Source organism: Eupeodes corollae, chromosome 3 (assembly GCF_945859685.1).
Source record: "Eupeodes corollae chromosome 3, idEupCoro1.1, whole genome shotgun sequence".
NCBI classification, from domain to species: Eukaryota; Metazoa; Arthropoda; class Insecta; order Diptera; family Syrphidae; genus Eupeodes; species Eupeodes corollae.
The window spans coordinates 123,492,859-123,505,798 of record NC_079149.1 but is presented as its reverse complement, the minus strand read 5'-3'; the positions used below and the strand labels follow the sequence as shown (position 1 = coordinate 123,505,798).

General features: G+C 29.0%; 2 protein-coding genes across 4 annotated transcripts in view; both read right to left on the bottom strand.

Annotated features, from left to right (window-relative positions):
* Positions 1–143: 143 nt before the first annotated feature.
* On the bottom strand, positions 144–3,542 carry LOC129949772 (sodium-dependent proline transporter-like). Of its 3 annotated transcripts, none has more exons than XM_056061418.1 (10): positions 3,222–3,542; positions 2,938–3,069; positions 2,713–2,867; positions 2,586–2,641; positions 2,395–2,515; positions 1,251–1,581; positions 1,044–1,189; positions 847–975; positions 569–775; positions 144–507 (listed from the first exon to the last, which is right to left on the bottom strand). In XM_056061418.1, the coding sequence occupies exons 1-6, from the start codon at positions 3,385–3,387 to the stop codon at positions 1,564–1,566; spliced, it is 648 nt and encodes a 215-aa protein (XP_055917393.1). In that variant the 5' UTR covers positions 3,388–3,542; the 3' UTR covers positions 144–507; positions 569–775; positions 847–975; positions 1,044–1,189; positions 1,251–1,563. The 3 variants fall into 3 exon arrangements, with proteins under 3 accessions (XP_055917393.1, XP_055917391.1, XP_055917392.1); XM_056061416.1 differs by having other exon boundaries at positions 3,222–3,530; XM_056061417.1 differs by lacking the exons at positions 2,395–2,515; positions 2,586–2,641; positions 2,713–2,867; positions 2,938–3,069; positions 3,222–3,542 and adding an exon at positions 1,582–1,802 and having other exon boundaries at positions 1,251–1,415.
* A 2,190-nt stretch (positions 3,543–5,732) lies between these two features.
* The window catches only part of LOC129950780 (uncharacterized), a 40,627-nt gene continuing 33,419 nt past the window's right edge, over positions 5,733–12,940 (bottom strand). Inside the window, exons 15-24 of the mRNA XM_056062697.1 lie at positions 9,607–9,808; positions 8,301–8,432; positions 8,082–8,236; positions 7,955–8,010; positions 7,763–7,895; positions 7,356–7,692; positions 7,134–7,279; positions 6,865–6,993; positions 6,305–6,511; positions 5,733–6,250 (exon numbers count right to left, since the gene is read on the bottom strand). Of these exons, the coding sequence (XP_055918672.1) occupies positions 5,957–6,250; positions 6,305–6,511; positions 6,865–6,993; positions 7,134–7,279; positions 7,356–7,692; positions 7,763–7,895; positions 7,955–8,010; positions 8,082–8,236; positions 8,301–8,432; positions 9,607–9,808 (1,791 nt within the window). The 3' untranslated portion in view covers positions 5,733–5,956. The remainder of the gene's footprint in view (positions 6,251–6,304; positions 6,512–6,864; positions 6,994–7,133; positions 7,280–7,355; positions 7,693–7,762; positions 7,896–7,954; positions 8,011–8,081; positions 8,237–8,300; positions 8,433–9,606; positions 9,809–12,940) is intronic.

Genomic DNA, 12,940 nt, shown 5'->3' with positions numbered 1-12,940 from the left:
GGTACACAAATTCCCCCAGGGCTGCTCCAACTACTCTATTCCGCGAACTTTTTGACCCACTTAATTCAAATATTATTTTTGATGAACCCAAACAAGAATAATTTAGCGTTGAGCGTACCTCTAAAATGAAACTTATTACATCATTCATTCTTAATTCCCGTTTATTAATAAAGTTGATGAAAGTCTATAACATTTTCAATGGTTTTAATTGTTTTCCTCTTCCGATACAATTGTCAATTGATGTGACATATCTGTAGTGCTAAATCTTTCCTCGTAACTTTGCTTGTATTCCGGATCAGCTGGATACCAATCAGTTGGCCTTACACACCTCTTTAAGCGTATTCCAATTTTTCCAACTGTTGCCTTTATTTTTATAATACAATACAACGGAATCAAACACCATGCAAGCAAGAAAAATATTATGGTTATGAAAAGAAAAACAATGCCCGATGCAAGTGTATCATTATGAAATAGCAGTGAAACTACTGACAATATGAATCCAATTATCTAAAATAGAAAGAAGACAAATATCAATCTGGTTTCAGGTTTAACTAAATTTTCAACTCACCACTCCACTAATTAAAAATAGTGGTGCTACAAAACGCACAACAAAGACCATCCAAGTAGAATAAGTTTGTGAAATCATAAAATACACATCACGTTGGAATCGTTCTCGACCATAGACCCAAAGAACAACCAAGAGCAGCAGTAAATTCAGAATAACTTGCGTTATGGCTGAGAATTTTGAAAGAGTCTCAAAAAAGAATATTCCATGCTAAATTTAATAAATAAAAATAATTATGAAAAAAGTTAGTTTGAAATTAAAAAAAAGTATTTTAAACTTACATTTGAACAGAAAAGTATTGAAGTCACTAACAAAATTGCAACAGTTCCAAAAAGTGCATGTTTCTTAATATCTCTTAGATTTTCATATTCATCATAAAGTGAGGTTAAAAGCGAAAAAAGTTGGATAACCTATTAAAATTTGGAGACATACATTTCATATAAACTTAAATTTAAGATTATAGACTTATTAAGCGTACCAAAATATTCAAAGAACCCAAACCAAGTATGGTAAGAAATATCAAAGTCCAAAAATTTGGCCATTCCAAAAAAGTCAATGCAAATGGAACTGTCACAAAATCTGTAAATTCACCATAATGCGGATAAGTTTTAGGTATTCCAATATCTGAACGAAAAAAAAAAAAATTATTATTTAAACAAACAAATAATAAACAATAACAACTCACTTTGCATGAAATATTTGAGAAAAATTGATATACAAGCAATTCCAATTATTACTCCAAGATGTCCCAGGCACATAAACCAACTGTATTTGTAGATGTTTGTCTTAAAGTTATTATAACTTGCCATCGTTAAAATTGATCCCCAACCAGGACCCAGAGTGGTGAAAGCTATTATAGGAATTAAATACATATATTCCATTTTTCTCAAGCCTCCGCTAGGGACTAAAAATTCCCATAATCCATTGATTGCTCCCGGTAGGAAAATGAAGCGAATCAAACACAAGCTCATAAGTGTTAGCAGAGTCAAACATGAGTATCACATGAAACGACCTACCTTTAAAGAAAATTTAGGTAAACATTTTGAAAATCAATAAATATACTGAGGGCTTTCTTTCCAGCTCTTTTCCTTCCTTCTTCCTTCTCTAGTTAGTGAATTTTTAAAAACAAATATACAATTTAAATCACATTCAATTGATTTTTTATTAAGCTTGTCATTGGTATTTAACCTAAATTGATTTATTTTTTTATTTAAGTCTGTCAAACAACTAAAATTGGCAGTTTGTTCTTCCATGCCAGTGACTCTTTTATGTCAAATCATTTTGACATCTGATAATACAAATGAGAAATAAATATATAAAGTCATCTGTCAGCATAAGAAATGTGGTTTGTAAATGATTCAATTTAATTTAATTATTAAAAAATGTTTCCTAGGAAAATTTATTTTAAAGTGAGATTCGAGACACTAGAAAATATTTCGAGGCATTTTTAAGGCAAAATTTAAATTTGGAAACCCCATTACTATGTCTTCTCGTGTTAATATAAATTAGCTCAAACTGAGCACAATGTTAAAGACGGTGTTCACGTTCAGTTCTCTTTAAAGTTGAGTTATTTTGACGTCTGAATGTGTTCCCATTTCTACCCACTAGCTTTTAAGCCCTCAAGTGGCAGAGAAATAAAATAATGAAACGTTAAACTGATTTTTCGCAAAGGAATACCATCCACAAGCTGTAATTTAACAACTCATTGCTGAAGATGGTTTCAATTTTCTGACAAGATAAATAAACCAACTGAATTTGAAACCAATTCTCCACTAAGAGCTTAAACGTATAAAAGCCCTAAAATTATGCATACAAATGTTTCTTCTTACGATTTCTGTAGACTTTAAAAGAACAAATGTCACCAAACTCCAAATGATCCCAGTGCAAACGATTAATTCTAAAGAGAAATAAATAACAGTATAGCTTCCTTTGGTAAAATGAAAATGATCTCTGTAAAAATATGTAATTTTTGTTTATTAACGATGAAATGGAACTGTCAAAATTCAATAAGAAAACTTACCTCAAGAACTCAACAGAGGGAATTCTACTTCCACTGAACTCATTTTTAGTACAAACCTGTCAAATGTAAAATGCATTTCAAATTTATTTTTTGAAGACAATATTAACATATGAACATTTATTTTTACCGTCTTATTTATGTTCATCCATTGAGATGTACCTTCACAGCTCCAGGGTATTGTTGGCCTCAAGGAATGAAATATGTAAAATAATGGTATTGCACTAAATACACTGTAGTAAGTAAGATTGACACAATTAACAATAAGTGAGACATATCCAATGCCTTTATTGAAAAATAAAAATTTGAGTGTTTTTTAAAAAGATATTCAAAAAGGAAAAAAGTTATTAGGTACCTTTAAAAAGTGGAGCAATTCGAAAGACTGATATAAAGCCAGTTCCAGAAAATTGTCCAAGAAACGACTGAATGAATACAATTGGAACAACACACACCGCCAATATCACAAAATACGGAATTAAGGCATAAACTATAATTTCCAAGAATTATTTTTCATTTTAAAAAATATACAGGATGTGGTAATTGTTATTTCTATATATAATATAAAACGTTATGACCGCTGACCGCAGTTTCTTATTTTAAATTTTGTATAGCCTGCAACTGTTATCAACAAAAACTCACTTCCAAGAGCTTCAAAAACAACTAATGGTATAATTGTTATGATATCTGGTCTAAATGCATGTCCGATACATGCGTAGAGGAAATCTTTCGATGATTCCCATTTGCCTCGATCTTTATCATGTACAAAAGGCTTGGCGCCAGTATCGTAAGATGTTTCATATTCCATTAGAAGATTACTATTTATCACAGATATTTCTTAAAAATACATTATGACTTTTTTAGGAAAGCAAAACAAAAATTATTTAAAAAAAATAAAAACGCAATAGATACACTCTTGCCTAAAGTTCGCTGTCTACTGATTAATTATAAATTAATGATTACAAAATTTCAAAATAAAATCGCTTTTGAATTGAATTTTGTTTAAAGAAAGGAAATAATTTGGAAGAAGATACAAAAACAGAACAAAAATAAAAAACGAAAACAAAAATGCGAAAAAGAATCCAAAGAAAAATCCCCAAAAACAATTTTATTGTGATTCATTTTTGCATTTATTCTAAATTCAGATTTAAAAAACCGGCTGCTGATATACATACAGTAGGGTAGTAAGTAGACAAAGTTGGAACTTATTTTAAATAATTTAAGAATGAAGCTATTGCTCACTAGGCCAAAATTTTCGATCTTTATCATAAATGTGGCGAATGATCTCTTCATTCATTTAGCTTTTTCTTTCAACTCACCGCAAAAGAAAGAAGTGTAACGGTGTCAAATCACATCTTAGCAGACAATTGACATCAATACTAAGTGAGATAACACGGCCATTAATTTCGTCGCTATGTTACAATTCGGGCCATAAGAAGTTCGTTATCAGCTGTTTATTAACGACGAGGGTAAGAGGTGCACAATATCGCGAACAGCAGCAATTTATCTGCAGTACAGAAAATAAATCGTTGCTCTATTGTCTATCTTTCCATGCTTTAAATTAAGTAAGCCTGAAATGTCAAATAAAATGTAGAAAAAACTTTACGCTTAGGTGCAGTTCACATTCAACATTGGCCCTGAAAACTAAACTACTTTTTTTTGAGATTTCTGACAATTTTCTTAGAAGGATAAATAGAACAGATGAATGAAATAAAAACACGATTTACTATTTATTTTAACCTAATAATAATCAAATTAGCTTCGCATTTCTTTTATTTATTTTTGAATTATACGATAGGATCATCTGACATATGTCTGACTTCAGTCAAAATGGAGATACGGAAGTTACTAGAATTTCGTTTTTTGTCTTATCGATAAAGCATTGTAGTTAAGTGTTTTTATTAGAAGAATGAAGTCGAGTGATATTTCATTCAAAACTATTACTTTTTATATTACTACACACTTTATAAGAAAAAAACAACAAAATACAAATAATTTTAAAGTAAAAATTTGGTGGAGAATAATCAACACTTCTGTCGAAATATTTCTCTAAAATTTAAATAACAAAGTCAGTCAAACAGCAATACTGTATCTTTGTTTTAAAATAATTGACCAATTTTCTTTCACCTGATACAAATATACTATTTTATATCAATTTTTTTAATATGTTACCCTACTGTGACATAGTGTTGCCGTGAATAAGGAATATCAACTCAATACCAAACTTTATACTCGTAACAGAAACAAACTTCAAGCATTTATACAAAAAACCATGCAATTACGTCATCATTAACTATTCTAAGCACTCATGGAAATTATTGCTTGTGCGTGTACTGCGACCACAATCACTTAACACTGTTTGCTGGCTTCAATGGTAAAATTCAACTCCTACCACAAGCTGTCTTTTAAAAATCTATAGATTGTTGAATGTAGTTGAAAATTTACAAATATAGAATTAATATGACTAAACAATAACATCAAACAATTAGAATTCGCTTCAGTTACGCGTGAAAGTCATAGTTTTTGTTTCAATGAAAAGTTTTCTGCGGTTAAAGCTTGAAGATTAAAGCTCAAGACAAAATGTATATATTCACCACGAACTGTTATTCGAGCAAATTAATGAAAGATAAGTATACAAATAGAATAGGAATAGCTGTATTGAAGTCTTGTATGTTGCAGGTCTTCACTTAACTAGATATGAACTTCTAGTAGCCAACTTTGCATTGGTGTCATCTATTCCTTAACGCTGCTGGCTTTTCTATTCTATTTTGTGTATTTTTCAACAATTTGTATTCAATTAAAAAATAGAATTACATATGGACAAACATATTTTTAATTTTGATGTCTCGTGGTTTATACTCACCTCATTAGTGTCAAAATTGAGTATTTTGGTATAGCAATTCTTCCAGTTTACATACAGTTTTTCTGTAACACATTCTTCCATAAATCGCTAAACCCTTAATGAATTTGTTAGTATTCACAGGTTAAGGTTGATTAGTTGCTTATTTTTTTAATAATTCTGATTTATTTGAGTTTGAATTTTAACTTTTGTGCAATATACAATTTTTAGTATAAAAACAGTCCTAATTTAAGTTGCATGAATCATGATATTTCAGCTACTTGGTAGCACAATTTTAACACTAAAAACAAATATATTTTATAAAAAGTTTATTGAAGTACAAAATCTATAAGTTAAATAATTATGTATTTCGAATCCTTTAAGTCTGAGGTAGACAGTTTGTTGAACAAAACTAAAAATATTAAAGCTACTATTTTCAATGTCAATGTCTCGTTATCTCTTTAAATGTGCCGTAAATTTATTTTATTATGTTTTCGAATTATTGTTAAGTTGTCAAGTTTAACTTGTTTCTAGTTTATTATTGATTTAGGGAAATTGTTAGCTGATGAGCAGTGTCTCCTTTGCTAAAACGCTCTTCGTAACTTTGCTTATATTGCGGATCAGCTGGATACCAGTCAGTTGGCCGAACACATCTCCTTAAGCGTTGTCCAATGCTACCAACTGTTTGCTTTATTTTTGCCAAACAATAACATGGAATCAAACACCAGGAAAATAGGAAGAAAAGTAAGGCAATTGAAAGCAAGATTCCTCCAGATGATGGTATATAACGATGGAATACTACCGATAATACTAATAATACCCATCCAAAAACCTTTAAAAATATAATTAAGTAATGGTTTAAAATTGTTATAAGAATTATCCTTACCAATCCACTTAGTAGAAAAATTGGTGCAACAAAACGAACAACAAACACTTTCCAAGTTGAATAAGTTTGTGAGATCATAAATTCTAAATCACGTTGGAATCGTTCCCGACCATAGACCCAAAGAACAACCAAGATTAGGAGTAAATTCAGAATTACTTGGGTTATGGCAGAGAATTTTAAGAGAACTTCGAAAAAGTATATTCCGTGCTATTGAATTAAAAAAAAGATACAATTTAATTCAAGAAACTTTCTTTCAAATACAAATTGAGGCCCAATTTTTGACTTAAAACTTAGAGAACTCAATTTGAATCAACTGATGGCATTTTGAACCCCTTAGTTTTTTTAAGTTTTTTTTTTATATTTCGCGAAAAAACGTCTTTTGATTTCTTTATAAAGTTACCTTAAAAGTTACCTCTTAACTTTGAATCAACTGAGGGCATTTTGAACCTCTTACTTTTTTTAATTTTTTTTTATATTTCGCGAAAAAACGTCTTTTGATTTCTTTATAAAGTTACCTTAAATCGAAAAACTGAGCCTTAATGTAAGTACATTTAACTTACATTTGAACAGAAAAGCAAAGAAGTCAGCAATAGCACAGCAATAATTCCATAAATTACTTTCCTCTTTTTTTCTCTTAGACTTTCGAATTCATCAAAAAGTGAGGTCAGAAGTGAAAACATTTGAATAATCTAAATTGGAAAAGTTGTATTAAATTTCAGTCTTGGAAAAATGTCAATTCCTATAAGAAGGCACTTGCTCTTGTCATTCAGAAAAATCGGTCCATCACAAGAGCAAGTTCAAATTATTATTACAATTTTAACATACTCACCAAAAGATTGAAGGAGCCCAAACCAATTATGATTGCAAACAACATATTCCATAAATTTGGCCATTCCATAAATGTCAATGCAGTTGGAAATGTCAAAAACTCTGTCCATTCACCGGCCTTTGGTAAAGCCCGTTTTATACCAATTGCTTTAAAAGTTAATGAAAATATACAAAGATTATTCATTAAGGTGTAGCTCCTTTTATCTTAACTGACTTAGCTTACTTAGCATGAAATCTTTAAGGCAACTCAGTATACACGCCATTCCAATTAATACCCCCAATTGTCCCAAACATATCAACCAACTGTATTTGTAAATATTCGTCTTGAAATTATTATAACTTGCCATGCTTATAATTGTACCCCAACCAGGACCAAATGCTGAAAACGCCATAATAGGGATGAATATGACAATTTCCTCGAAATGATTTCCTAAACCATCGGCGGGGAAAAAGACTGTAAATAGTCCTTTAAATGCTCCTGGAAGGAAAAGGAAGCGAAGCAGACACACGCTCATGATTACTACCAATGCCAAAAATGAGTTTCGCAAAAATTTTCCTATCTAGAAATATTGGAAGGAAAATAAACGTTGGAACTCCTTAAAACATTAAATTAATTGATAATTTTCTTACTGATTCAGTGGATTTTAAAAGAATAGCAGTTGCATATGCCCAAATAACCACAGTTCTAACCATCAAAGATACCGAAAAAAAAGTTCCTTCGTTTGGATTCGAGGACGAACCATCCAGTAAATGGAAATGTCTCCTAAAAAGAACTATTTTTTTAAATATATTAAAATAACACTATTTTAAAAGACATCTCACCTCAAATATTCAACAGAAGGTACTTTATCTCCCATGTTATGATTGGCATTACAAACCTGTCAAAGATAAAGAAAACCTTCATTAAAATTTGATAAAAAAAAACATTCGTAGCCTAATGTTGACCTACCGTAATACTTGTATTCATCCATTGAGAGGCACCTTGACAGCTCCATGGTATTGTTGGTTTGAAGGAATTAGTAAAGAAATAAAATGGAATAACACTGAAAATGCTGTAGTATGATAGATTTACAAAGTTTACAGCGAGAGAAACATATCCTATGCCTGTGGAAACATAAAAAGTTAAGAAATTATAAACTTTATATGAAAACAAACTTAAACAACTTACCTTTAAATAATGGAGCAATTCGAAAAGCTGATATAAAACCAGTACCAGAAAATTGGCCGAGAAAAGATTGAATGAACACAATTGGAACAACACATACGCTCAGTATAATGAAGTACGGAACAAGAGCATAAACTGAAAATTTAAAACATATTTTATTCAATTGTTGATATTTTGAAACATATGTAAATAGATCAATAAATTAAAATATTCTATTATAATGCCATTACTGTAAAAAGTACTTTTTAAAATACCAACAATATTGAAAAATGCCATTTATTAGAGTTTTTAAGCTGATATCTCCTACATTTAACACCTGTCAAACACAACTGTCATTTAAACTGTCATTCACAATAGTGGATTGCTCAACAATCAAAAAACACAATACAATTATTAAAATTAATTTCAAAATTAGTGATTCAAACGAGCTATTTTATGTGCCCTATGCGATTTCTATGATCGTCAAAAAGACTAACTATCAAATCAATCAGTCCTTTTGACGAAGCATTAAAGATGTCTTAAGGCATGTGCATCACTGTAAGACACTCTCAGTTGAAAATATTGCTGCTGAATGATCCAGGAATTAAAAATTTCGAATAAAAATAATTTTTGGCATTAATTGGTCACCAAAATTATGCTATTTGACATCGCTTTACTTTTGGATCCGATTAATGAATAACCTCAACTTGATTTCAAATTATTATAAACTCGAATTTTGTTGTTGCATTCTTTTTTATAAATTTTTTCGTATAGCATTTTTAATAAATTTTTCAAACCTTTTTTTCTAACGGACATATCATAATTTTGAAATTTATATTTTGCAAAAAATTCTTCTTATTTTTGCGAAACCGAAAAATGATGTTAATAAAATTATTCTTATCATCTTGATGCTTAGCCACACTTTAGCCTTGAACCAAAAAGATACAGTTCATTATTCTTATAGAAAATAAAACAAACTTACAAATTTAAACACAATGAATAAAATGTACGAGACCATAGAGCACATGAGATTAGTCATTTTGCTCAAGGCCACAATAAAGTTTTGCAATTGGAATCGATAATATTGTTTCAAAATCATAATGAGAGCCGTTGCAATAGAAAATTTGAGTCTTATGGAAAATAATGAATTTGAATGAATTTCCCACCTTCCCCTCAACTTTGTCGAAAATTCCAAAAAATACACAAGGTCTTATAAATTCTTAACGTAATTGTTCCTAAGCGGCAACGCAAGTCATTTCATGGATCTAGTTCATTAAATCAAATCGTTAAAAAGCCCCAATTTTTTCAAACGAAACAAAAAACAACTTACCTCCAGAAGCTTGAAATACCACATATGGTACTATCGTAATAATATCTGGTCTAAATGCATGTCCGACACAAGAGAAGAAAAAATCTCTTGATGATTTCCATTTGCCTCGATTTGTGTCATGTTTAAAAGGTTTTGTTCCAGTATCGTAAGATGTTTCGTATTCCATTTTCAAACTATGCTTAAGTAAAACAAAACATTTAATTAATAATCTTTATCTTAATTTTCAAACAAAAATTTGAGATAAATTTTCAAAAAACAAAACAACAAAATTCTGAGATACACACTTGTTGAAAGCTTCTAGACTACTGGCTTTGCAATTAATGATTGCAAAAGCTTTTAAGACACTCGTGGTTGGGTACTAAAAAATCAAACGAAAAATTATTTATAAACACGAAAAAGGCAAAGCAAAACAAAATGGAAAAAAAATAAAAAAAAACAATTTTATTCAAAAATGAGGCAAGTAAACTGCACAAAAAACGTGCGGAATACATCACTTTCCATTTTTAACATTTTTATGGTCTGGACTTTGAATTCAATGGGTCACCAACGAATCTGCTAAAGTATATCAAAAATAATTTGGGGTTCTCCATCAATATGCACTTCCTCTGTTTTTGAGTTTTATTTTTGATTCATGATTTTACGATGAAATGCAATACGAAATAGCTACGTGTCCCTAGTGGGTTTTTCAAAATCGTTTTTAAACTAAATGGTTTAATGAAACGATAACAACAAATGAAGTAGTAAAAGATCTCAAAAAATGGATATTGAAATCATCTGAATTTTGTATTAAAAGCCGGTATATCTTCATCATATTATAAGCTTTGGTTTTAAAAATAAATATTTACTGTTGATATCTTGTTTTGCTCGTTTTTATTCAGCTAAAAAGCTGGGGATAACAAGTTCGAAATGTTTCATTTTAAGGTGCTGGTCATAAGAAAGCAAAGGTGTTTTTATTGTCAATTATTTTACTTTTTAGGAATTTAATGATGTAAATACAAATTACAGATAGTTAATGATATTGTAATCGTTCCGATTTATTGAATTGAACATTTAACATTTTGCAATGTTTTAAGTCGCCTAGACTTTACGTGACGTTAACACATTGGCATATTTTTAAAAAAACATTCCACTGAAGTTTTTCTTATTTATTGAAAAATTGGTATTACCTATAAAATAGTTCCTACACACAAAATTACTTAAAATTGGTAAAACTTGATTTGGATTTACTACAAATTTAAGGAAAAACAAAAATTGACAGTTGTAATAAAAATACTTCTAAATTAGTTTAATGTCTCAAAAATCTGCAGCACTTCAATTTTTGATTGCATACTTTTTCTTAAATGTGTTATTAGAAACAAAACAATTTGAAATTTTATTGGGGCATTGCTAAATGCAACTGTATCAAATTTAAAATCATCAATTTTTAGTACCATGCTTCTACTATAATGACACTTTATCTATAGTATTACTCTGTATATTTATGTAATAAGAATAGTTATAATAAATGACACTTTAATATTTATAAATGCCGAAAAGGTTTGTTTAAACTGTTATGCTTAAGGTCAGTTGAAAAATAAAAACAAAATTTTAAAAAAGGATTATAATTTTTTTCTCTATTACATAGTTTTAAAAATATCTTTACTAGTTTTTTTTCAAAATTTTAAATTATTTGCCAATTGATAAAATACGAATTCTCTTTTTATTGAAAACGTTGTATTTGATAACGTCTCAATAGTGACAGTTCGTGATAAAAATAAATGTCAGAAGTTCAGGATTCATGTAGGCTTAGCAAAATTAATAAACGTCAAAGAAAACATTTTGTAATCTTTAATTTAAAATAATAACTAAGACACAATAAGTTAGTCTCAAATTAAACTAGACAAATTATTTCTTATAGGTTATTAACTTATACCTTTTCATATTATTTGGTGGATTCTGAAAGTTGTGTTTCCCACTGTGTTTACGATCTATAAATAGACACATTTTTTATTTTATCACATACCGGCACTAAAATTGTTTTTGCACATTTGACTTTCTGACTTGCTTGCGGTTAGAAAAAAGTGGTTGCTAAAGTTAAGCAAAACATGATGCACAATAAGATTCCGTGGAAAGGTTTAAAAGATATTCTCTGGTTCATATAAAAAGATTAAATTTAAAGACCCAATGAGTTTTTAGTCATCGGCTTCGTTTAAATAAATTTCGCTCCGATTTTGTAGTGAAGATTTTAACCTAGATATTCGTTTCATCTTTTTAAGACTTCCAACATTTTAATTCCTTAACAAATTTTTCCAAAAAATAAAAATATCTTGGCCTAAGATGCTTTGAGTACCTATTACACGAGACCAAAATTAAGACTTTTTTGTAAAAAGTCTAAATTTTACAACTTGATCCTTTATATATTTTTGGAAAGCATTATTTACAAAAAACTCAATTCTTTTTTACAATTGTTACAAAATAATATTTGTTTAAATATAAATTAGCATTTTGTTCTTTTTAACTTAACATATGAAGTTATTGCAATTGGTCTGATTTATCAAATTGAAATTTTTGATATTTCTCTACGTTTCAAGGTTCCTAGTGTCGAAATAAAAGATTTTTAGAAAGATGTCTGTGCGTGCGTGTGTACGACGTGACGTACGTAGAAAAATCGAATTGACAGTTTTCTTACAAAAAATAAAACCTTAAAAGAAAATTTAACAAAAGTTGGTAAAAATTGATTTTCGACTCAAATATCTTTTCAAATCTTTGAGATTATGGCTTTCAACTAATTATAACTTACAAAAAACATTTAACAATCGGAAAAATTTTGAGAAAAATCGAATTGACAGTTTTCTTACAAAGAATAAAAACCTACACAAAAAAGTAAAAGTTGGTAAAAATTTATTTTCGACGCAAATATCTTTTAAAAACTTTGAGATTTTGGCAAAATCTAGATAATTGACATGTTTTTAAAAATAAAATAAAAACCTAACAAAAAAACAACACTAAAACTTGGAAAAACAAACTTAAATTTTTTTTTTAGAATCCAACAGTCCTTTTTTCATAAAAAAAAATAAAATTTACAAAAAATAGTACGCGAATTTGGTAAAAATTGATGTTCCGTTCTTGATATCTCTCAAATTAATTTCTTTTATCCTATTTGTACAAATTTAAGAAATGCTACTTAAATTGGTAAAAATTTGTTTTTGACTAAAAATCCATTTAATAAAACTAGATTTTCAAACTAAATTATTTCTTTATATAAAAATTATTGTTGGTTATTTTAAAAATTTTAAGAACAATTCAACCTACAAACTTTTAAGCAAGACAAATCGACAGATAGGATGGGAATTTT